Consider the following 27852-nt stretch of genomic DNA (forward strand, 5'->3'; position numbering starts at 1 on the left):
AGATTTCAAAAACAATAAGCTGCTTTCAGCATCTGATGGCATGACTATCCATCCTCAAAAGGGATCCTCGCCTGGAAATGTCGACGCCTTGTCCGAAAGATCGAGCTTGGGAAGCTGCCGAAATCATACCAGGGTCGAAAAGAAACTCAAGACTACCAGCTATTCTCCATCCCAGAAGCTCTTCGGTCGAGACCTTCGTCTGCCTTGTGACCGCCTGTTTAGTCGCCCTACGGATGCGCCTTCATCGCCTGAGGAACACATCCAAGATGCCCAGGCCCGGTTTGAGGGGATGCACCGTTCTGCACGAAAGCGAGTCAACTTGGCGACGGAGAAAATGAAGACCAGTTGCGACACAAGAGCTACTAGACATAGATCCAACAAAGGAGACAAGGTATGGTTGTGGAACCCGATTCAACGAAAAGGACTGAGTCCTAAATTACAGTCACCTTCGGATGGTCCATATACAGTACTGAACACGAATGACGCCGTGGTTCGGATCCGTGAGTCTTCGAACTCTTACGACAGGTTAGCTCATTACTATGGCCATAGTACGTAATGTAAATAATTGTAAATAGTATCAGACCATGGTCCTTTTTGTTTTTAAATGTGTATTTGATTTGATTTGTATTTAGTATTTGATTTGCATTTAGTATTTTATTTGTATTTAGTATTTGTTTTGTATTTAGTATTTGATAGCATTTGATTTGTTTAAATTAGTTATTGCATTTATTGTTTATGTTGTTTGATATTGTAATGTAATGTTTATGCCTCAGTTGCAATTATGCCACAGTTGTAAGTTTAGCTTCCTGTCCAGGGATTGTACTGCCCGGGACGTGCAGTCCTTGGGAAGGGGGCAGTGTTACGAATTTGGTATTTAAAAAGCTAATGTTAGTTCAATTATAAATTAAATGGTTTTATTTCTCGAGCAGTGCAGCGCGTGACGAATATTGAAAGAAAGCTAAGCCGGAAAATTGAACATACAAGAGCGCGTGCATTAAATAAATAAATATCTCTTTTTGATTTCGAGAAAGTACTGGAAAATTCTAGCGCGTGATTTTAAAATCTTATAAAAGGAGGAAAACATCTCAGTTTGTAGTAGTTGCTTAGTTTGTTGTTGTTTAGAAAACTACTGTTGTTGATTGTAGCGAATTCGCGGATTAGCGTTCTTTAGCTGTTTTGAATTACGTTCTATTGGACATTTGAGTAGTTAAAAGATAAGTACTGTGAGATATTGTAATACTGCATGATAATTTGAGAAAATTTAAGCATTTTTGTTGTGATAATAATAAATTTTTGTTCATTTTTCATCGGACTTGTGCATTCATTTCATAACGAACCCGTACGCACGCAACAATATTTCTTCATAACTATCAGATTTTACTTGAAATTAGAACATTCTGCGCACAAAAGTCTTTTTATAGAAATTCTGCAGTTGACTAAATTTAGGATGTTCGAAACCTACATTAAGTGCCTCGCATAACGAAAGCAGTCTGTTTCAGGACGGCGTTTGTGGCACGGGACGTTCCTTCTCATAGGTACTATTGTAAAATTTTATACATTCCCAAGACCGGTCGAAAATCATGACACATCATTTAAAATGTTACAGTGTGCTTAAACCGCTGCCGATCTCGGTAATGCTAAGCGCTTATTAAGTTTTCAAATATTAAAGTATTTAAGTATACTATGAATAGACACAGTTTCTTGGTTTTTCAGTTTAGTTTGTCTAAGTCTTTCCCTCGAGGTGGAAGATTCAATTGGTTTTGTAGTTATTCCACTACTGCTTCTAACTTTTCGAGAGGTTCAAGTTTCAAGAAATTATCAAAAGTGATCGCCCGCGTCTTTAGAATGATACCTAAAATTAGATGATATCTAATTTTAGTCGATCGAAGAACTTTGGACAGCAGAAATATTTTCATTGGAGAGATACGTCACTCAGTTCACCTCAGTTTGCTGTCATCTGAATCCACTGCTTGGCTGTGATGTGCATCTCTTCCGACTCCTGAATGTCCTTCCTCCTGATTGTTATAGCAGGCACTGGTCCCTTTGTGTCTTTTTTCTACCCAGAAATCCGTAGCTTTCCTTCTCTTCCTGCTCAAGGACGGCTTGAAATTTTAGTGGAGCAATCAGTTTGGTGGTGTTCTAGTATCTTTTCTTCATCGTTCCAATCCCCATCAGCACTGTGAAAACAAATTCCTCCACTAATCGTTGTTATCTACAAATTCATCTACAGAAGTCAGGACACAGAGTAGTCCAAAATGAGTTGAAGGCAATTAAAAGTGTTTTTTGGATTTTCCTTCTGACTGTTTCCTAAATGAAAAATTTATCCTTCCACACGTTTCTAATTTTCGTATCAGATAAAACTGGTGAATTTTAAGACATCTCCTGAAACGTGCTCCTGCAGATAATCTCTTAACAGTTGGAAATTACTTGTGATCTGAAGCACAGAGGTTACTTAGGATGGCAAGTAAAAAAAGGAATTTTTAAATTCCAATTTCTCCTCTAGATTTTTCAGGTAGTCAGGTGCATAATCAAGCAACTAGATAACTTTTAACAACAATAGGTCTTTTTGTATCGGATATTTCTGATGCAGAATGCAAGAATTTCAATCAATTACTCTTTAGAAATGTTTCATGCCTTTTGGTTCGATCTCTGCAGGACAATAAATCTTCTTTTAACGATCCCTTGCGTCTTTCAAGGTCCTCGATTCTCTGAGGGATAAATTAGTAGGGAAAATGAGCTTCAATTAGCTGCAGAAATTAGCATTGATCTGTCTTACATTGTGCTCGGGCATTCTTTTTCTTTTCTTTTTTTTTTTCTTTTTCTTTTTTTTATTTTTATTATTACTTAGCTTCTGCTGGGCATTGATTTCTAGAATGTCACATTTCATCACGTTTGTAGCTTGTTATGGATTGGTTTGGATCACGGGCAAAGTACGCAAGGGCTATCTACCAATGGGAACTATTTTTTTGCGGAGGACTTTCTAAGGAAAGCTACCTGTAGCTCATAATCGGTTACGCATGAAGAAAATTACGAAAATTGCAGCCAGGATATTAATTTAGGTCGAATTTTAAGTATTTAGTAATTTTACCTCTCGCCTTTGCGGATACAATTTAATCCCAAAATGAAAACAACAAACTCCTGTCGTGTGTTTTTCTTTCTTTGTTTAGAAAAATGTTTAGAAAAATTATTTTTTTAAACATAAATTATGATTTCTTTTTTCTACTTAGATTAAAAATATATATATAGTCATTTGCTAAACTCCAAGAAGAGAAAGGACTTATGTCAATTGTCCCAGAAATCGATAGATTCATATAAAGTGTAATTATCCAGTGTATTTTTTTGCCTCTCTTGATTTCATATTTTACATTCGCGTGGCTTTTCCATATAACAAATTCAAATCCACAAAATTAAAGCACTTTCAGTGCATTACTTATACAATCATTAGTGTTATCACCCAGAATAAAGAAATTTCATTATCACACTGACTGTTCATTCACACAACGGCCTTTACTGTTCCAACTACAGATAAAGGGAAACCGATAACAATTACGAAAGCATTACTTCCTCTATCGATAACGTGGGCGTTTGTTTCACTAAGGAACAAGTTCTTTAAACGACCAAAGGAAACCGGGTCGAGGGCGAACAATGCCGCGGAGATGTAGGTTTCAAAACCGAAAGCTAAGATGTCAAATTGACGCGTTCACTAAAGAACGTTTGTGAATTGAGAAAATGAATCGAATTCGATTTCGAAATAAGAAGTAATTGTTAGTTATTCGCAACTCGATTGAAATTGATTCTGTATTAGTTTCATGCTACGGTAATTAAAGAGTCAATAACATATGTGGTTTAATAGCTATGAACTAATGACATCATTGGTAATTTCTCAGCCAGCTATTAGAAAGTAAATTATGGCTAAAAGGGACTACGCTCATCATTCCCGTCCTGGAAAATTTCGAGATTTATATAAAAATTTCGTCCCTATTTTAGACAATTTTGTGTTTTATTTATTTATTTACTTTTTATTTTAGGATTCCCGATTTTTGAAAGAAAAAGAAAAGAAAAAAAATATTCTTCGAAAATCCCATCGGAGACAATAATACAGAGAAATACCGTTCACGTTTCTCGTTTATACGTATTTTACATTTATACGTAATGTGATTTCAGTTCAGATTCATTTCTTTCCATGCTAATAGCAAAATAGTTTGCTTACACGGCATACAATTTCGGTTATACACGGTTTATTTTTCTGACTTGTTCATCACTCTCCACTGAAAACGTTCTCCAAACATCATTTCTTTCTTTCAGTTGAATTTGAAAATTCTACATTTGGATATAAGGGGAAGCAAAAAAGGTGCGATATCTCTGATTGACAAGGAATTCGAGCCCGAACGGTGTTTAAAAAGGCAAATTTCTAAGCAGAATAGAACAAATCGATTTTTGATCCATTCGAGGAATTGCGGTGGAGGTTAAGGGTTGTGTTCAGCTATCTCACTATGACCTCTCAGTTGAAATTTCTTCTTTCAGTTTATGATGAGCCGGTGGCAAAAGTCGGACAAAATACATTTAAAATGCTTTTCTACCGTTAACACATAAAAAATCGCCAGGATTAGAGATGTTGTTTCCACCATGAAAGTTCCTATCTTTGATTAACACGATCTCGAAATTTCAATTAAGTGACAATATATGGCATAATTACTTGCTCAATAAAAGAAATCTTGTTCAAGAGCAAGAACGCTTACGGCATTTTAATACTTCTAAAAATGTTTTATCTGAAGGATTTTTATATCGAAACAGAATGTCAGATTAACTATTCAGATGACCGGCATGACGCTGCGACGAATGAACAAACCCGGCAAATGTTTGAAAAGCAGGAAAAGCCATTTAGTCCCCAAGTCAGCGGCCAATGAAATTCAGCATCAGGTTTGCTCTGAATAATAACTTTTCTGTACTAAAAGAAGTTGTCAACACCAAGTTCACCAATAGGCAGAAAAATAAATAGAAGGACTATTTCCGCCCAAGCCTGATATAACTTGGAAAGACATTGTCGTCGGCCGATCTCAAATTGGCGACTTTGAAAGCCTCCTCACTAATATAAAGATGAAACGTAATTCAGCGTCTTATGTATTTCCAAGGAAGCACACTAAGCGATCATCAGAGGACTCCTCACGACTACCCTAGACTCCTGCTACCAAAAATGATGAATTTCCCCATGGTTAGGATGAAACAGTTCCTCAAAAACATGGTAGAAGTGTCGAAAAGCTCTTCATCTTTTTTGTAGAGGCTTCTCAAAATGACGAAAGATAAAAATTATCAACGTCAAAATTTTCTTTTCTTTGCAAGAGACAATACAAAAGAAGAAAACTCTTTGTTATCTACTCCAGATGTCAACGATTTGGACACAATTTAGATGTGTTAACCATCCATGTTAACGTAAATGCGCTCAGACTCATTTGTCATACATCTGCTGTCCGTCGAAAGACAAGAAAACCTTAGGTTCCACGGTGATCACCCCAAAAACTATCGAAAATATCTGGAGTTTCCACATCGCAAAGAATATAGAGAGAGACTAACGAAAGACTTGGATAGATTCAAGAAAAAATAAACTTTCCTTACTTAGAAAAGCCCTTTAAAATAAATTCTAAATTTTACAGACCTGTCTAACATTAACATGAACTGCGTCAAAAATAAAATTTTACAGCTTTGCCAGTTACAATTTTTCTCTTCTTCTTTGAAGATCCCAAGCTCAGTGCTCTTCGTGGTAAGCTTGCGATGAACAGGAAGGAGACCAATAACCCCATCCAAAATCTGAAACTAGCTGTCAAAGTTACTGATTTCTTTAAAGAAATGAAGTTCGGCAGCATCTACTGTTAAATTCTCCAGTTTGTGTCCGGATGAAATTATTAGCATTGTGCTTTTCTCAATGGTGACGCGTCTGCTTGCCTGTTTATGGGTAACATGTTCAATGCACGCCTTTAAAATGAATGAAATATCTTTGTTTCTTCTTCCAACTTCATTTTACTTCATTAGCAGAACTCTTGAGGAAATTTAGCTTCTTCATGCTCCACATGGGCTCATCTTAGATATCTGGAAAGCCCTATTTATTAAAATAATAGAAACCAGAAAAAATATGCAAGTGTTCGAGAATAAATGAACAATGATATCTGTTGATTTAACAGATTTGCCGATGAAGACACTTCATTCCTGTATTCCGTGGTAAGCATGTTTTAACAAAACTGTTACTATCAGATTCAGGTTCATGTGGAAATGTAGTGGGACACCCAATGTTTACTGTAAGTAATGTAGGTATAGTCCCACTACACTTGGGTTTATTTTTAAAGTTAATATTCAAAATAGTACATAGTATAATATAACACATAATATAACAGTATAAATAGTATATCGACATTTGTTATAAAAGGTATAATAATAGTAGGCTAACAGTCATAATTTATAACAGTTCATAATAGTTCCTTGAGATAAAGTTTATTACATGAATCTGTATCTTCTTCCTCTTCTTTTCCCTTTTTTTACTACATCATTATTATTGCAAGGGTTTGTTTTTAAGATAATTAGATAATAAAAGTTTTAGATGAATTGAAGTTCAAAAATGAATTTTGGCATTAATTACGTTAGTGCTCACATAAATTTTTGCCTATTGAAGATAGATATTTGATTGTATTTTCTATTTTATTTTTTAAATGTTTGTTGGTAATTGCAAAACGAAGGAAGGTATTGATATTTGAATTAGGCAATTTAATATGAGTTGACTTTGTTAAAGGACATTGTGTAATATAATGGATTGGATCATCTTTATTTCCACATACACATTGCTCAGAGTTTGAGATGTTTATTCTGAAGAAGTATGTGGGAAATGGCCCATGTCCAGTTAAAAAGCGGTTTATATAACCATTGGCCATTGTACATGTATCATTTACATGAGGTGCTATTTGATGTAATTGTCTTCCTGTATTTATTGTTGTCCATTCTTCTTCCCACATTTGGAGGCTGATTTTATGTAGATATTTGAGGTATGATTTCGGGCAGGAGATTTTTTTTGAAGGGATATTATTGTTGGTAGTAGCTGATTTGGCTACTGAATCGGCTTCTTCGTTCGTTCGTTACTCCGACGTGAGCCTTTATCCAATAAATGTTTGCTGATATTTGAGGATATTGGATAATTTTGTTAAAAATATCTTGAATTATTTCAGATGTGTGTTTGGGATTTTGTAGAGCTAGTATTGCGGATTGACTATCTGAGAAAATATTGATTTTTTGTAAATTTTTATCGATTGAGTATTCTATTGCCATTCGAATTGCGTGTAATTCTGCTTGGAAGATACTATTTTCCTTGGCGAGTCAATTTTGGAGAGTTATTTTCTGGGTTTCTATCGAAAGTATCTAAAGTTTCTTGTTACAAAAGTGTTTAACAAAACTGTTGTTGCATTCTTACTGCTTGCTTAGACCGAAATCAAATGGCATTTCAAAAGACATTTGAAAATTTTTCTTCGGGAAGAACTAGACTTTGCATGCATATTGTCTTGCATATATTTTCATGCAATATTTTTGCAATTTGCATGCATATTGCATTCTGAAATGTGCATATTGCATTCTTGCATATTTCATGTATTAGTCTTTCTGGAGAAAACTGCCATTTATTCAAGACCAGTAAGTTAAATAAGAGTATGGTCGTTCTCATTTCTACATTAAATAACATATAATTCGAATTTTATGATTTAAAAAATGAAATATTGAAAAATTTTATTGTAAATAAAACTTTAGGCAAACTAAAAGCAATACGATAGAATTAAATTTGCGGAATATAGCAGTTTTATGACAATACCACTGTAATAATATAACTATAGCATTAAAATTGTACAGCTAAATTATACATATCATAGTCTTAAACTGAAATTTCAATTACACATCTTTCTCATTTATGCTTTTTATGTAATAATATATCTTTTTTGTTTTAAAATAATAATGATAATAATAATAGTAGTAATAATCCCCTCATCTGAAAACTTCTGTTTTTATAGAAGTTTTTTCTCCTGAAATATTGTTTTCACGAAACAATAAGATAAATGACAGATCTTATGCCTCAATGACTGGCAGCAATGTATATCTACCGCGATCAGGATTTAATTACAAAGTGAAAAAATACAGGTGTTGACAGATAGTAAAAATAACTGTTCATGGAAATTTGCGCATGCGACTTTCTATAACTTTGTAGATTGTAACGCATAGATTGTGTAACCATAACATCATTATATTAGTTGCATAATTAGTATTTAAAACTGCTTAAAACTATTGCGTATATATGACAAAACTCCCTAATATTACTGTTTTCCATAATATTCCATAAAAGTCCATAATAGTCCATAATATTCCATAAAAGTCCATTAGTTGCATAATTCATTTTTAAAACTAGCTACTTCTGTAATTAATTTTTTATTTGAAAGAAACTGAAAATGCAGCTTTTCGTTGGCTGCCGGTCCATGATTACAGTTATAGTTTTAATTATAGCTGTGACACAATTACTTAGTGAGGTGACACCCATGTCTGAAAAGGGCGATATGGCGACGTACGGTCGAAACCAGGGCATAGAATAAACATGTCTTTTTCCTCCCTCCAGTTCTTTCGATTCACACAAGTGTTTTTCTTCTGAGAATATCACGAAAAGTACGAACTGTGTCACGTGGAAAAGTATCTTTAATCGATAGGAACATACTTAAGAGATTCTTTTACACTATATATTTTTAAAAAACGTCTGAATTAAATGAAAGAGGATTTTGATGTCTGAATTTGAATTAAATGATTCTGATGCAAATCCAAAGTATGCCTAAAATCAGAACTTAGATTTGTTTCAAACCGACTGAAATTAAATTTCAAAGAAAGTTTTCGTATTCATTTAGATGAAATCGTAACTGGAGAGTGGTGCTGCGATTTCACGCTACATGATATCTCTCATTTACAAAGGTTCTTATTAAAGAAGTTCTGAAGATAAAACTGCACATATGTTCGTTAGAAGATAAAGTTATTTAGATTAGTTCACATCGAATTGTTGTTTTGTTAATTTAATCATAAAACATTAACGGATAATTCTGCCTATAAATGTATTCGAAACACCAGACAGTGCAATAATTGATAAAAAATGTTATCAGTGATAAAAAATTTTATCAAAGATAAAAAAATGTATCAGTGTGCTTTTCAATACTTTGATTGACGGATTTATTATTCTTTCTCATTTCTAATCTTTAATACCGGTCTGAGTTTTAAAATAACAAACCGATTAATTATTGTTGCAGGTGCTAAGGCATCCAATGAACAAGGCATACCATAGCAAATGACACCTAATTTAGGAATATGTTGCCATAGCACTTCCAATATGTGATACATTATTTTTAATATGAGTGTAATTTGTTTGCCTAACCAGGGATTGTACTCGAACTAAACTCAGGTTTTCCATTTCACAAATCAGAGCGCAAAAAGCAAAATATAAGTTAGATATATAAAAAATGCATTTTATGCTAAACTTAAAAATTAACGGAAAGTTTAATATTATTAATTTAATTCATATCATAGCACATTTAATAATGTAATAATGTAATTTACTTGTGTTTTAAAGTTAATTAGTATCGCTGTTACGAACTGAAGTGAAACGAGGCTCGGGTAGAATGACGTCAGCTTCTACAATGTATGAGAATTGGAGCTAGGTTGGAACGTTCAGCTGTTGGTTGTTGTGTCTTGTCCTTGCATGTATTTCATGTGCTTCAATAACATATCTCTATGTTTTTCGGAAAGATTTTTGTCTTCTTGGACTTTGCAAAACACCCTGCATCGAGTAGATGCAAACCCATGAATTAAATTTCGGCTTTTCGTTTTGAACGTAAGAACGTGGTACCTTCGAACGGGTCGGATGTTTTTGAACTTTGAAATTTGAAATTTGAATTATTCTTTAGAGATGGATCTGAACGCCTTAAAAGTAGAACGGAAAGGACTGAAAACGTCATTTACCCTCAATCTGAAGAAAACTGAAAATGAGCTGGTTAAAAAAGTTATAGATTTAAATTGAGTTTCCAAGTTAGAGCTGCAACTTATTAATGAGTTTCAAAGACTTGAAGGTTGTCAGTCATTAATTGCTGAAAGTTTACTGAAGACGGTAGGAAACTGTACATCGATGATTTAGAATAAGTTGATTCTTAACAAGGGAAAGATCTTGTGAACTGAAGCCGTCAACTTCTAGAATGTACTCGTATAAGAATCAGAGTTGGTGTTTTGTTTATAACCTGAAAGAACATTTATTGTTGTGTTTGTCCTTTTGTGTCTTTCATGTGCTTCAATAAAATGTTTCCAGTTTTCTGACAAAAACTTTTCTCTTTCTGGACTTCCTGCATCATGTAGATGCAAACCCATGAATTAAATTTTGGTTTTTCGTTCTCAAAAATTACAATGTAATCAATATTATTACTAAATAATTAATAAGTTTTAGTTAATTTCAAATTAACGAAATTAAATGTATAATAATATTTTATAACAGAACATTAATTATTCAAAGTATCGTTATCAATGATGAATTAACAGTGTAATAAAAATATTATAATACGTATACCTTTCATAAAAGTTCATATACGGCTTTTACTTTCGCAATCGTTTGTCCTAGTTGCGTACCTCAAATTACAAAAATGTTTTGAATAACGTATGTGTGAGATAAAATATATGTAAATTAAAATTATAACTTAAATTAGCAATAGACCCTTAATTCTCCATTTTCAGTTAAAAACTTCTCCTCTTTATTCCAAAAATAGTAATTGTTTATAATAACGTATCAGTTCTAAATTAATCCATATCATATGGCATTTTCATAACGCTTTGATGAAAATAACTTACATAAGCCTGCAGCCAATATAATTTTAGAGCTCTATTAATTATCCAATCAAAATGAAGTCGAAGCTAAGCCACTCTGAATTTAGATTTTGTTCTGAACACATTGCTCTTTGCTTCTGCTTCTGTTGCCGCTAAAAAGCTGCGGCACTGCTTTCACTGCTTCTTTTGTGCTATTGTAACAATCTCAAGATGTAAAAATTCTTGACTAGGCATGATTATGGCAATTTGTTTATGCAATTTGATTATTTTGATTATGGCAATTTGTTTTGCCTCAAAATGTTTAACTAACATAAAAGGAATCTGATTTTACTATGCTATGACTATGTCTTATTGCATCTACACGACTTCCAGTTTATTCTTCAGTGTGTACGCATCATCTATATACGCTTCAAAATCTTATCTGCGTCATTCCGAAATCATCATATATATAATACATGATGGTATTCATAATTCTTGTATTCTTATAGAAAGATCTTTCATTCTAAACTTGTCTGTTTACTTTCCTTAGCAGCACGAAATTATCAAAAGAAGATTTCTAGTAAAAACGGTCAGATCACTTTTAATGAGCTAAATGACATTTCCCCCCTTTTTTTTGTAATGTTTATTTGGAAAAAACGCATGGACACGCCCCGGAAAGCGGGGTGACAGCGCGTGGTACGTATTAAATCCGACGTCGCCCTACCACATCGCCAAAGCGTCTTCTTTCGTTTGGAGCTTCAGTAGTTCGTTATACAGAGGCTTTTCGCACATTTTTAGATGATTTTCATTGTAGTTACAGATATATTTTAACTAAGAGATTTTTATTTGAAATGTTCCATTTGATAACCCTTACTCTTCACTGTCTTTCTACACCGTAATTTCCGAGACAATAAAGTTTTTTTTTTTTTTTTTTTTTTTTTTTTTACCAGCGAAAGAGGTATTTTATCCCATTCTTCTTGAACAGCTTTCAAGTCCAAGGAGGGTTGTAGGTCGACATCTGGACAATCCGCTTTTTAAAAGTCCAAAAGCGCAAATATCCGTGAATGATAGATACATCAGGAGATTTGGTACGGATATGAAGGGTATGGTTTTGATACAGATTTTCTGTTCTATTTTTTCCAGGTAATTAGCTACGGATTTTGACGTGCGGCTCTTGCGTTGTTTTGATGCAGTTCTACTGATTGATGGCACTGTGGGTAAAGAGGAGGTGTTTTATATTTGAAAACTAGGTATATGTTCCTCATAATATGTGGAATTGACTTTGACAGTCTTCTGCACTGTCTTTAATTTTTATTTGTCGTTATATTAAAAACCAGTAACAATCATAAATGCCTTTGAAAAACTTTCTTTAGATTCTTTGAACTATGTTCTAAGATTTTTTTTCTTCTTTTTGATGATAATAAAGGTATCTCTTTTTATTGCGGTCATTTAAATATGCTCAAGATTTATCTATTGTGACAATAGTTTTACATTTTTGTCCTAATAATGGTTTCTCAAAGAATTCTGCAGCGCGAATTTTTCTGTTTGGCGATATGTCGCGATATGGTGTGTTTTTTTCAAAGACGATGCACATTACGTGTTTTTCGTCTTTTTTAAGATTCAAACCAGCATTATTCACTTTGTTTTCGGTTGACACTGCGCATTTTAATCATTATCGTCCTTTGACTTCGAATATTTTCTTTTAACAGCAACCTTTGCAACATTCGAAACATTCCATTTTTCCCTTAGATATATATTTTGAACAATTTTTCTCATTGAAGCCTAACTTTGACTTTTTTTACCCTTTCTTATTGATAATATTATCCGCCGCTGCTTTAGATACCGAAAAATCATGGCTTTCACAGCATTTTTTAACAATTAAATTCGAAAAATTTTCTTCGTAAAGAGCACAAACATAGTCTCCCGTCTACTGCTTCCTTAAAAGCTCCATTTTGCATGAAAACAAAATTGTCAATTAGCAGACAATAATTTACACTTTCAAAAATATAGTTGCATTTTGCATGAAAACAAAATTGTCAATTAGCAGACAATAATTTACACTTTCAAAAATGTAGTTGCATTTTGCATGAAAACAAAATTGTCAATTAGCAGAGAATAATTTACACTTTCAAAAATATAGTTGCATTTTGCATGAAAACAAAATTGTCAATTAGCAGACGATAATTTACACTTTCAAAAATATAGTTGCATTTTGCATGAAAACAAAATTGTCAATTAGCAGACGATAACTTACACTTTCAAAAATATAGTTGCATTTTGCATGAAAACAAAATTGTCAACAAGCAGACGATAATTTACACTTTCAAAAATTCAAAAATATAGTTGCGGTTAAAAAAAATTTTCCAAGCGTGCGATTTTTATTATAGCAAAGCAAAGTCGTCTAAAAATGTATGAGAACAGCCTCTGTAGAATGTTGTTGAAAGTTCTGTTGATGTATTTTCAACGCCTTTTTATTTTCTGAGCATAGTAGGAGTTCCACCAAAAACAAATATAGTTTTGGGGCTTTTAAAAAGAATTATAATCTTGGGGATTTCATAAAAGAAATTTATATCATAGGAGGGTAGGGGGGTTCCTTAAAAGAAAATAATGGTTTTAGGGGTCTCACAAAAGGATTAAGTTTTCGCGTTCCAAAAAGGAAAATTATATTTTTCAGCATTTCACAAAGGTGAATAAATATCTAATAAATATCATTAGCCAACTGATGCAATGGATTTTACTCAAGAGTGAATACAGAAAGATAGCATCGTGTCGAGAATGGAAAAAGTAAGGTACTTCTCTTCGGCAAATAAAACAAAAATACGTACATCTCGCCCGTATTATTTTTAAAGCGTGTTACCTGAAAACGAAGAATTGCTGTCTCACACCCGAAGGAAGAAAAAAAAAATTTGAGAATTAAAATATTTAAAAAATTAAAAGAGGTAAAATATTCTCACAAATAATTTTCTCATCTCAAATAAAAATATATTGTTGACAGTGCATAAAACTTAACTTTTATCTTTAAATAACTTTAAAATTCTATTCTACAATAATTCCAATTTAAAAAATTCCTTTTTTTTTTTTTTTTTTTTTCTATATATCTTCTTAAACCTCAAACTGGCATAGAGAGAAAAATATCAAACGGAAAAAAAAATCTGCGTCTAAGTTATTTAGGTTACTTTATAAGGTATTTCTCCCGCCTTCTTAGCATGCCTTCGTAGTGTAGTGGTCAGCACGCTCGACGCGAATTCGAGAGGTCCGTGGTTCGAGTCCATGCTCATTTTTCATTGCTCATTTTTCATCTCTTCCAGCTTCGAAATTATCTAATGTCTCTACAACTTCAAATGGCAAAGCGCATAAAAGCTCTCTTCCTAAGGAGAGGCATATCTCTATGGAGAACTTTGAAAAGAAAAATGGAAAAATGGCACGTATTCACGTTATACACTGGGGTAACTACGAAAAACCAACCATACTTCCCGCCCGTTTGCTTGGATTCGAACCAAGGTCAAACTACTAGCATTCAAAGGTCTTAGGCCAGTGATGCGGATCTGCGTCAAAGTAAGTATTGTAAAGGACATGAAAATCATTTTTCTGTAATTGTAGTATTGCTAAAAATCTTCATAAGTATTGATTATATACTTCATAAACTAATAATATGTTCAATTATATCAATGGTGGCCAACTTCTGGGCCATTAAACTCCAATTTAAGTTGTGCCTTGTAGCTGCATATCATATAATGTGCTACGTTTAGCAAATAGGAATGCGTCCAATAAGCACCGCTTATTTCGAAATCATCGTGATATTACTTTCAAATAAACGTTGTATAAAGTGCGTTTATTGCTTTTAAATCTCTGCTGAATGATGTAAATATATACATACTATATATGTGAAAGAACTTTTCGTTAATGAAGAGCACGAAAAATAAATATTGATCGCAAATTACCGATGCAAACTTACAGTCTGTATACCGACAAATTAGGTTCCAACAAGTGAGTTGGAATCTAATTTGAATGAAATAATCGCAAAGGAACTTACGAAATTTTACATCTCACATTAAATACATTTTAAGTAATTATTGGTTTTACAACACAGTATTTGTAATAAAAATTAAAATGTATGTAAAACCATGAAGTTATAAAAAATTTTGGTTAATCCTCGACGGCCTTTTTTTTTTTTTTTTTTTTTTTTCACCTTTCAAGGAATATTTTTGAAGGAATGAATTCCTTGAAATGTATATTTTCATTACTCATTTTATACTTGGTTGGTTGATCTGCATGTATATCCATTATATCCTAGGGCTTATTTAAAATATGAAATTAAATGCAAAAAATGCTATTTTGAATTATAATTTAAAAAACTTCTACTACGGCGGAGTACCCTCCCCCCAAAGCATCCTGACAAAAAATAATTACACCGTAAAGGATCGTCACAGAAGCATCGCATGATGCGCTAAAAAGGACCTTTTCGTCCCATGATTAAAAATACTTGTACACCCCTGATATACGTTCTAGCAATATACATTCAATAATCCGGAAAAATACCTTCTCTGTAATCAGCGAGGTCCCTTTGCTACAAGTTAAGAGATATTTTACTGTAGAGAAGATACATAAACTATCTTTATGCACCGTCTGTCAATGTGATCTAGAATTTCTTATCTGTAGTAACACCTCATCGTGGAGTTAAAAAGTGAGAGGAGGCAAAAATAAAGCCATTGGCTGATTAAAAACACAAGCAAACGATTTATCGAGTTATATGATTCTTTGGCATTAAAAACATGGCTACCAATGGTCAAGTGAATAAGATTGCTAAATATTGGTAGTTCAACCTGGGTTCGAGCCCAGCAAAATTGCCTGGCTGCATGTTTGATTTTCGGGGTTTTCACATGCACAAAGTGAATAAGAGCCAGTTTCCTTTAGAAAGTCCTCTACAAAAGCATCCGTTCTTAGGCAGATAGTCCTCGGTTGCTTTACCATATTCAGATAACTTAAACTAACATGAATTAATAAATTATAACTATAGTTGCTTAACAACTCAGCTATTTAAAGTAATAAACGATTCTCTCAATAATTTATATCTTTATATTATTTTTCGATACAGCTAACTGTCATAATGTATAGTATATTTAAATAATGAAAGTTATACTATACCTTATTGATAATATGTATGAGTATCATTATTGTATATTAATAAAACATGTTCTTAACGCTCTATATTACGTTATCTCGTACATAATAAAGTATTTTTAAAAATAATATCTCTATTTGAAACAATTTATAATATATACCTAGTTGATATTTGAAACAATTTATAATATATACCTAGTTGATAACTTTTATAAAAATTTACATTCACCAACATAATTAATACAAAAAAAAAGTTTTTCTAACGCCTTTTATCATTTATAACACTTTATGATAATTATTTGCCGATTACCTAGCAATGGTTTTGCTCAGAGTCGTAGCTAGGGTTTTCAGCGCCCAGGGACAACTGAAGATTTCGCGCCCCCTACTGCTTGCCAAGGATGGAAAACATTTAATTCTAAAATGTCCTAACATCAGATTGGCGCCCCTTGGATTCTGCGCCCGGGAACAGATGCCCTCCCTTGCCCCCCTCTAGCTACGCCCCTGGTTTTGCTACATATTGCTTGAAATTAAGTACTAACTTTCGAGAAAAATAATAACTAATTAAGATCATTCATTCTTTTATAAGTGCATCGACTAACTCCTGATAGAATCCTATAATAATCTATTCGACGCTACCTATTTTAGTTCATTATCTTCCGATGGACTGGATATCCACTAAACACTAAAAAAGAAACAGCAAAAGAAACACTAACAAACCCTACAAGAAACTAGATGGCACACCAAGCATTAAGTGCGTGAAAAAGGACTGGAATTTCGAGCTTTCTTCGCGCATTTGTCGCATATTTGGAAGAAAAAATAAAACAAAACAAAATCTCAGTCTGATCTTTCAGATTCCAGGTTAACATCTGAAGAAAAACCGGGTTAATTGCTAGTCGCCAGTAACTCACAGGCGTAGTTTTTCCTACCCTTAAAACGTCGCCAAATTCGCTTAGTCGCCAAGTTAAAATGTAAACAAAAGACTGTTTATTGCCATTCTTTAGTAACAAAAAGTTCTTGTTTGCCCAGCAAGATGAATTGCTCTTTCTGCAGCAAATGCTATAACTGCCATAATTTTAGTAAAACTGTGTGGTAACAGTAACGCATTGATATATAACAATCGACGGTTCCAAACAGTTATCGTCTTCTTTGAAAGTAGTCATTCTTGAAAAGTGATGATTAATGACGGTGTTTATTTATATTCTCAGAAACACTGGGCAGATGACACCACGAGAGCTATATTTTAATAGCATTGCCGTTGATTTTCCAGAATAAAAGCTAAAGGGCATATAATCTGCATACTATGAGATTACTATCTAAACAATTCAAAACATATTTTATCATTAAAAAATGTTTCCAAAAATCTTTTAACATATTAATAACATATATGGAAATACGCATTTTTAACACCGAATTTTGAAATGCAAATTCATTTGTTATTTATTTTATATTTCGTGCTAAGTTAATGAAATTTTGATTAACGAACTCAGATATTTAAAAGATATATGTTGCCACTCGTCATAACGTAAAATATTTGTCTTTCAAATTAAATAAACAAACTCAGCAATTTAAAAGAAATGTGTTGCCACTGCTCGAAATGATTTTTTTTCCTTCAAGGTACCGTTAGGCAAAGCGTAACATATTTAATTTTTCTTTCGAATTAATCTTATCTATTACTGATTAAGAAATTAAGCGTCTATTATTTTTAATTACTAACTGCACCCTTGAATTTTAAGCTAGCTGGATTCATTAAAAGCAATATATATTTTCCTCCTTTATAACATAACAATTTAAGGCGGCTGGCAGCGCAAACGACTGCAGTAATTAAAATAAACTATGACATCTGCAGTAATTAAAATAAACTATGATCATAGTAATTTTTATGTCTTAGCTATAGAAAAGAAGAGCAGTTTTTTTCGGGGAGCTTTGCAAGTCTTCATAAAAATTATGAGCAAAATTTTAAATTATAAGAACCAGAAATTGAAGACATGATTTTATTTTTTAAAATAAAAAGATCGCAAGCATAAAATCTCATTGCTAAAAATAATGAATGAAGCTTTAAAAATCAAATTAATTAGTAGATAATTGTTATCATTTCATTCATATCTTTTCTGATATGTATTTTCATTAGTATATGCACTAGAACTGTTGTTCTCGACCTTTTTTGCGCTTTTACTATTGCTAGACGATCACTCCTGCCTTCCTCCATTTCCCAAACTCGAAAAATACATATACATTAATTTAAATTAATTTTTTAATGTATTTTAAAAATTAAAACAGAAAAAATGTAGAAAATGTTGATAAACACCAAAACATAAATAAAAGAATTTTTTATATTCATAAACAAAAACTGAATACTTTACAAGTAAAAGACTGAGTGCCTCCCCCAAAGAAGAATTCCCCCCCCCCGCCCCGGTTGTGAAGACCTGCACTAGAAAATTCAACTTTTCGTTTTGTTTGGCCAACATAATGAAGAACAATCCTTTTTTGCATAGGGAATCTGATATTTAACAAAGTCATTCATATCCAAGACATTCCATTAATTATGTTTATTCACATTAAAATTCCATCAATTAAAATGTATACTTATTATAGACATTTAAATATATATCAAAAGTGTAATTTCATGTAAAATTTGCTGTATGCAACAAAACCGATGTGATTATGTCTTAATTTCATGGAATTTGTCCATAGGCATACTTAATTCTCCGTAGAAGAATGGGTTCAAATATTCTCGCTACGTATTTTAAACGAATGTCTGTTCTCGATGATAAATAATTTAATTTAATTTATTGCGGAAGTTAAATTAACACAGCAAAAATCTGCATTACACAATTCAACTTCTTACATTGCAAATTACAAAAAATTATACCAATGACAACAAATACTTCTAAGAAAACTGAAAAGAAAATTACTTCTCATGCAAAGAAAATGATTATGTCTTGCCATTTTTGGCAATAAATAAATAAATAAATGAAAACAAAAAATCTGAAGTACTTCAGATTTTACGTTACGCCCAAAGGGGCGTTTTTTTTTTTTACGTTTTGTGTGTTACCTTTATTTATTAAATACCATGTTCTTCGCACTTAAACCATAAAATTCAATTCAACAGCAATATCGCAAAATAATTTTAAAATGAGCATATCTTTAGAATTTCCGATACACATGCTCGCCGCGCTGGAGATAAAAACGTTTTCTTTTCTTTTTTTTTTTTTTTTTTTCCCTCTTCCGTACAGTGTTGCCATTGCTCGCTTTGAAATCGTTGCCTTTCTTAATCAAAAACTCGTAAATGAAATATGAAATCGGTAATAAAGCAAATTCCAAATTAGGGCTTTCAGATGCCCATACTCAGTGGAGGATTACGTTATTCAGAATTGGATGGCTCTACGTAGCGTAGTTTTATCACAATGCGAAAAACATATATACATTTATGCAGATTTTTCTTTACTTAATTTCTTTAACTATAAAACAGGGCAATAATATTTGGTGGCAACAATTTGAAAAGTCAAACGGGAATTTAAATTTTTTGACGCAAAATGCCAAAACGAAATTAATAGCCCCTCTGGGCTAACGCCCTTTGGGCTAAAAAAATTGTAGCATTAAGTTTTTTACATATTTCCAAACGTTAGTAACTGATTTTCGTGCACTTTTTGCTCGTAGTTCATGTACACTGAAGTGCCATTGAACTAAGGATAGACATGGCTATGCAAATTGTATAGCGTTGCGCGGCATCTATGCTCACGGGAGGAAGTTGTGGTAAATGCACATACAGCTAGTACTATGATTGTTGTTAATCTGTCGTTTCAATTACCAATATAGGTAAAACTCCTGGTTTAGACAGCTTCAATCTCGGACAGATAGTAGGCACTCGACGCATGAGCCATTCAATTTCCAAAATCCTCAGCGGGCTAGGATTTTTAAGGTCGACAGTGTCAAGAGTATACCGAGAATACACGGATAGTGTGAAAAAGAACTAGCAATTGGGCAAATTGCAAAGGACGATTAACCTAGAACAAGGGTCGCGTGAGACGGCTCAGCCATATTGTACATAGTACATAGTACACGAAGCCAAACATTAGCTCAAATAACCATCCAGCTGAATCAGGGTGACAGTCGTACAGTCTATAAAAGGATCGTGCAATCCTCGCTTAACCATATGGGCTTAGGAAGCCGTAGAGCCACGAGACTACCTTTGCTTAGTGCATGCCATCGAATAAACTCTAGTGGACTTGAAATGAGTAGCAAGGAGTGATGAATCTCGATTCCGACTGACTAATACCGATGGGAGGCTGAGAATATGGCGTCAGACTCATGAAGCCATGAATCCTGTATGGCAGATTGGAACTGTACAAGGTCATGATGGCTTAATCATGGTCTGGGATACTTTCTCTTGGCAGTGTTTAGGATCTTTGGTACTTTTGTACCAATCTCCCTGAATATGATTCGGTGCGTAGAGTTGCTGGGCGATCATCTCCATCTATTTATGTTGTCATGTCATTCACACGGAAATGGAGTATCTCAGCAAGATAACTGAACCTCTCACATGTCCCGGCTGGCTACTGCCTGGTTGGATGAGCATTCTTCTGACTTCTCTATCATAAATTGGCTACTTAAAAGCTCTGACTTAAAGTCTACTGAGCATCTTTCGGACGTTTTGGAGAGAGGTTCGAAACCTCATTACACAACACTAGCGACTCTTCCTAAATTATAGACAGCTCTATCCAATGTTTGGCAAGCCATTCCCGTAGAATGCTTTCAGAAACTTACTGAATCTATGCTTTGTCGTTTGGCAGTCATTATGAAGGCCAGAGGAGGCCCAACTCGTTATTGACTAGCTATTCCTAATTCAGTGACACTTCAGTGTATTTTAAGTGTTACTTAGTATTACAAAAGATACGAAATTGATGTCCTTTTAGAGAAATTTAAACTTTTACAGAAATTTTATAAAATGCAGTCTTAATTTATAATTTGAATACATTTTCGTTGTAGAAGTAAGAGAAAACTAAAGTTCCTAAAAGTCCAGTCTCAAGTAAAATTCGCTCACTTACATTACTATTCAGTACATAATTAGGCCTACAGCAAAAAGAGAAAACCCAGTTATCCGGAATTTTCGTTTATCAGAATAGGCTATCATCGCAATTATTCTGGATATTTGATGTGGTATTATTTGATTGTTACTGCTATTTTATGCTATGGAAAATGAATGGATGAATCATTTTAATATTTTTAAAATCGTAAAAACTGCTTTTTATCAGCGGTTGATTTTAAAAACAGTCGGTTCATTTCTTCTTTTTTTCTGTGAGAGTCTGTCAAAAGCATACTAATATTCGGCTCCAGGTGTTCGCCTTCCCAAGTGCATAGACATTTTATTTTTCCTTAATCATGGGCGTGAAGACGAGATTGTTTGTTTTTGTCTTCTCCTAGTCACATCCTAACCCTAAATCGTTTCGGAAATTCTTTTTTTTTTTTTTTTTTTTTTTTTTCTAATCGCCAAACCAGAAAATCTTTTACAACTCCGCCGTTCACGAAGGGAAACGTGTGAGTCAACTTCGACTCTTTCCTAAAATGGTCGAATCCCGTCGACGGTCTGGTGACGTCACATTTTCTCCTGCCCTGTCCGCCACGCTAGTTCGTATTCAGTCATTTTGTGGCTGGGGAGAATTGTTTTTATGGATGTTAGAGGGGCTGTTTAAGGATGGTGGAATTTTCTGAAGTTGCATTTTGGCATAGTAATAACAGCGCAATGCCAACTTCAGACATTTATTATTTTATTGTATTTATAATAAAGCACCTGTGGTTTATCCAGGGACCTATCTTATTTCGGATAAGCTAAAGTTAGGATAATGGACAGATAATTCAAATGTTACGCCAAAACGTACATTCACAAGGATAGGTATCAGTCGCTTTCAGTTGTTTTAAAATATATTAAGTTTCGTATAAAAGTTTAAACTGACTATTTTTTAATTACCACTGAAAAATTAATTCTGTACCGTATGAAGGGCGTTGGGAACGTCTTTTATTAAGAAAAGCAAGGCTGTAAATGTTCGTAAGAATTATCATCAGGATGTTATGAATTAAATTTTAATTACATGCATTAGAAATATTATTAAAAAATAAGAGAAAATTTTAGGTTAGTAAGACATGCACTTATTGTATTTAAATCGCTCACTTTGCTAAGAAAAGCTGGTTAAAACAGAAAAATATATATATAATTTGTGAATTTAAATTAGATCTCACCTATGACCAAAGTCAATGAATGATTCATGCATGGCAATGTAACGTAATACAATCCAAAAATTTAAAGAGACTTCGCAACATTTTAAATCTCAAATATAAAATAAAGATTTAAATTATTAGTCCAAAGGGGCAATTTGCCCAGAAGGACTATTAATCTCATTTTGGCATTTTGCGTTGATTCACTACAAGCGTTGTTTCACTTTTCACGCGTTGTTCCCACCAAATATTATCGCCTTGTATTAAAATATTTAAATTAATTAAATAATGAAGAATCTGCATAAATGTATATATCTTTCTCGCATTGTGATAAGACAACGGTACCTAGAGCCATCTAACTTTGGATAACAGAATCCTCCTGTGAGTATGGGCATCTGGAAGCCTAAATTTGGAATTTGTTTTATTGTGGATTTCATATTTTGTGAAAAGAATTTTTGATCAACAAACTCAAGAATTTCAAAGCGAGAAATGGCAACGTTGTACAGAAAGACATTTTTATCTCCAGCGCGCGAGACTGTGTATTGGAAATTCTAAAGATAAGCTCATTTTAAAATGATTTTGCGATATTGCTCTTGGTCTGAATTTTATGGTTTAAGTGCGAAGAACATGATATTCAGATATAGTTAGGTAGCACACAAAACGTTAAAAAAAGCCCCTTTAGATGTAATTTAAAATCTGAAACCTTTCAGATTTTTTTTAATTACGTTTATTGCTTTTAAATCGTTCAGTCTATCAAGCAGTTGCACATCGTTTGCATTTGAATTATAAATTTAAAATCTTACGCTTTGATAGATGGCAATACTCTTAGAACTGACTCTGCACGAGGCGGAATAAAATATAAATTAAAGGCCTTATGCTTCGCATTCCATAGATGGTTTTATTTTCATTTTCCTACAGATCTTGTTTCTCTTGAATAGTTAAGAGGATCTCATATCATTTAAAAACTGATATTCCGAATCATCTGCAACCAAATTTACTCACTCATCCATCATATTTTTGACTTTTTCCAACCTAAATTTTGAAATAGAGATTTTCTTGGGCAACTATGTTATATACAAATTTAGTCTACTTCCTCACCTGTAAAAAAAAATGAGGCTTTTTCCTAAATCTTTCAGATTTGCAATCTGACTTGAAAACAAGAAAGTTCAGATGAACAGAATTCTATTGCATTCTTTTTGTATGTGTGTTCTTATTATTTTTTTAATATGCTCTGCTTCTTTGTTCAAATATAAGCTTTTATAATATAAGGAGGGGGGTACAGTTAAAAATTTGCAATTTGGGTATTCAGTTTTATTTCTAAATTTATAAAATGCAGTCTTGCCTTATAATTTAAATACCTTTTCGTTTCAAAAGTAAGAGAAAAATAAAGTTCATTAAAGTTACCAGCCTATTTACGTTAAACTATTCATGTAATTGAAAGGTTTTCCAGATCTCAACGTTGAGTCAAACAATTTTTCAGTTATCCCCAATGCATTTACTATATAAACAATTACAACAACAAACCACTGGCAAGCAGTTTTGCTCATCACTATAATTTATTATGTAAAATTATGAAATTGTTATATCATGAACTAAATTGTATATAACATTACCTTATACATACGTTATATATAGCATTACATTATATGTAACATTAATATTGTAGTATATATATTTAATATATTGCATAAAATGTTTTACATAAAAACAGCAACATTCTCGTAATTTGCGTAGTAATATTTTCTACAATCAGAAAATTATCTATAGACAGATTTCAATTTAAAAAGGCGATCAAATTAAATCCTTATTTTTCGGGAAAAAAAGAAATCAAATTAGGAAAGTATAAACATTTTACTGGCCCAAAGGTTTATAAAATGTTTTTTATAAAATAATATATTTAAATAAAAAAAGACATTTAAAATAAAATGTGCTTTTTATTTTAAATGATTTTTAATTTAAAATTATTATATTTAAAATTACTAATTTAAATAAAAAACTACATTAATTTTACATACATAAGCTTTATGCAATATTACTAATATGTAAACAAATTATTACTTTGTGAAAAAATTTACTAATAATTTATGTAAAAATTTGGCGATGTTCAGTCTATTCCTGATTATCTCAAAGAAAAGCATGAAACTCGTCATACACTTAGGACCTAATTTACAAAAACAATTGTCATTGTACAAGAATATAAAGAAAAAAAATCAAACAATCTGAAATTTAAAATTTTGTCCAGTCCATCTTAACTATTCTTAAATATATTCCAGGTATAAAATAAGAGCTTTTGCTCATAATATTTTAATACTTTCATTTCGGCAAAATCAGTGATATTCTAGGCAAAGAAGAGAAACCCAGGTGAACTCCACCACCACCCCCTGACGCAGGGACTTTTTCGATAAAACTAACATTGCCTAATTTTAAACCCTTAACGAAATCAAAGCCCAGCGGCCGAGCGGTAAAGTCGCTGAACACTGGTAGTTCGGTCCGAGGTTCGAATCCCGCGAACGAGCTGGCTGCATGGGCGTTTTCGTGGTTTTCCCCATGAGTAACGTGTATACGAGCCAGTTTCCCTTAGAAAGTCCTCCACGAAGGCATCCCTCCCCTTAGGCAGATAGCCCTCGAGGCTTTGCCATAATCACACACACACACACACGAAATCAAAGCAAACAGAAAATCGAATAAGAGACATAATAGAAATCAGAGGAAACGAGTCAAGATGCAAATGTATGCAAAATCAAAAATAGAATTTTGCATACATTTCAACAGAACGGAATGAAATAATACTAATAAATAATAAATTCCAACAAAACAAAACAAAAAATATGAATAAGTCCCATCTTTGAAATGCCATCTGTAAGACTATTTATATTTCGGATATATCGTGCATTTTAAGTCAAAAAGAATTTAAATCAAAATTTCAACATAACAAAATGAAACAAACAACAACAAAACAACAAATTGATAAGTCTCACCTTTCAAATGTCATCTTTAAGACTATTCACATTTCGGATATTTTGTGGATTTTAAGTGAAAAAGAACTATATTCATTTCGAGGATCATGCTGCAATTTACTGAAGCAATTTTTTTTTTTTTTTTTTTTTAAACATGTCCTGTCGAGAATTATTAAGCAGAAATTTTTTATTTTTCTATAAGAGACTAATTGTTTAATTTGAAAAAGAGTTATTAAAATATAAAACGCAATAGATAAAATTATACATAATAACATTATATATAATACGTATTGTATAAAACATTATATATATATATCTATGAATCCTAATAGGTTTCAAACAAATACGGATTTGAGGAGGTATGTGTATTTAATTATGGCAAAGCACACTAGGGCTATCTGCCTAAGGGGAGGGATGCTTTCGTGGAGGACTTTCTAAGGGAGTTACACATGGGTAAAACCACGAAAACGCCTATGCAGCCAGCCCGTTCGCGGGATTTGAACCTCGGACCGAACTACCAGTGTTGAGCGACTTTATCACTCGGACGCTGGCGAGCACAGATTTGAGGAAGTCGTGGAAACTAAAATAAGATTTACATACATATTTACCATAAGATCCTAGGCACACTATTTAGAGATTGCCTAATTTAATTACAAATGAATACTCTTTGCACAAACGAAAAATTAAAAGCATTAATTTTAAATTCAGATTTATTTAAGAATAATTTTTAATTTAGGATTAACTTGAAATTTAATGTTAATAATTTTATGCAGTCTGAAAATTTTAATTATACTCTAATACCTCGAAAAAAAAATTTATCGTTACATTCTTTTTAATCAAAAAGGTCATATAAATATATAGCTTCTCTTACCAAGTAAGAATATTATATGTTGCTAACTCATAAAATAACCTTATAACTCAACACAAAAAAAAAACAATTTTAGTTTTAAAGCTCCAGCGTTTGTTAAAATAGTTTAAATGAAAATAATATGTAAACGTTAAAAATACATATTATATACCGTTTGCACAAAATTTTATAAAATAATAGACATACGCGCTTGAAATCTGTATGTCACTGTAAAATTTAATCAGGGTAACTTGATTTTATTTTGGATGTAAACGACAATCAGTAGAAGCATAATTAGAAATTTTAAAATCAACCTGTTTGGTCGACCTATTGTAGGTGTTATAAACCTGTGCCAACGACTATAGGATGTTATAAACCCGTTTTATTTATGAGACTCATTACATGGTGTAACACTTATTGCAAATTGGTGATACGAAGTCCAAGTAAAATTATTTTCTAAATGATTAACATTCTTACAATGATGAGCAATGCACTTTTATAATATCGACTATAAACTGAAAAATCTTTTGCGTCGTCGTAGGCAACACGCTGTATTTAAAAGGCACGGAATTTTATCGTTAACCTGAAACAAAACACTTCTTCAAGAAGCTAATATAATATTTTTTGAAGCAAACTATTTTAAGAAAATCAATTTCCCACAAGTAATAATTGAAATATTTTATAAAATTGGAAAAATGAATAATTTCGATAACTTTTTCCTAATAACATGCATGTTCGCATTCGAAACGATTAAAATACCACATTTGTTTGTAAACAAACTATAATCGTGTTTACCAACAGCACGGTTAACACTTGGTTGACTGGCTAACTTAGAAATGTAATTCCTTTTTAAATTCTCCTTTGCTTTTAATTAAGAGAAATATCTTCCCAAATGATGTCAAAATATTATGACACATATTTCTGACATATTCAACAAATCCACAGCTTAGAACGACCAGGAAAGAATACAACTCACCTCTACTCTTCGGTCTATCAACATCCATATCGGAGGAAGGCATCGTTGACACTGGATGGAGTACTCTGGCTTTCGCTAGCGGCTTCCCACCTTTCTGAAGACAGTAATCGCCACCTAGCGGCGGGCGTGGGCGACAGTTTTGGGTACGTTTCTCGATTTGTTCGCGCTGATGTAGCGTTCGGGTTCGCTTTATTTGGACGAGCAGATAATGTATTTGTTAAGATATTCTTGATGATGAAGGAAGTGCTGTCGGGAGAATTATTCACTGAAATTCACTCTCGTGTAGCTGTCCATATCAGGAATTTAATTTTAAAAATATGTGTTATCTTCACCTCTTAATGAGTTTTGTTTTCTGGAAACTGCGATATAACTTGTGAGTAGGGTTTCTGAGTAACGCAGATTTGGGGAGAGATTTTCTGACTCTGGACCTTTACTTTACGTTATGTTATGTTCCAAACAGCTTCCAAATGTTACTGTTTTGGGAAACACAAGACCTTAAATTTATGCACAGTCCGTCTACTAAATTTCAGAACTAATTTTAAAAAAAAATTTTTTTTTTAAAACTGCCACATAATAAATGGCAGCATTTATTACAATGGTATCGCAACTAGCTTCTCATAAAATATCGTCTGCTTATGGACGGAATCTTCCATTACTTTAATCGAAAGAACTTCCTGTTTCATGGATTCAAAAGCTGAGCAAATGAATTGATGCAAATGGGAAACATAAAATCGGAGTTTTTTCAAGTACTGAAGATAAGACTCAATATTACTTCGGAAAACTTTTTTCTCTGTATTCCAAAAGTGAAGCAAAACGTAAGATTAATTGGAAGGTCTACTTTAGATATTGAAACTGTATTACTTCGCAGTGCATTTTTGCGGAAATTCTAACAAAACGTG

General features: G+C 32.8%; 1 protein-coding gene across 2 annotated transcripts in view; it reads right to left on the reverse strand.

The window, feature by feature from the left end:
- LOC118188927 (uncharacterized) overlaps positions 1-27107 on the reverse strand; it is a 187308-nt gene extending 160201 nt beyond the window's left edge. For both annotated transcript variants that reach the window (XM_085807305.1, XM_085807298.1), the window contains exon 1: positions 26954-27107. In XM_085807305.1, the coding sequence (XP_085663431.1) occupies positions 26954-26996 (43 nt within the window). In that variant the 5' untranslated portion in view covers positions 26997-27107. The remainder of the gene's footprint in view (positions 1-26953) is intronic.
- Between the last annotated feature and the right edge of the window lie 745 nt (positions 27108-27852).

Source organism: Stegodyphus dumicola, chromosome 1 (assembly GCF_044657685.1).
Source record: "Stegodyphus dumicola isolate Sdum_Otavi_A_Nest chromosome 1, ASM4465768v1".
NCBI lineage: Eukaryota > Metazoa > Arthropoda > Arachnida > Araneae > Eresidae > Stegodyphus > Stegodyphus dumicola.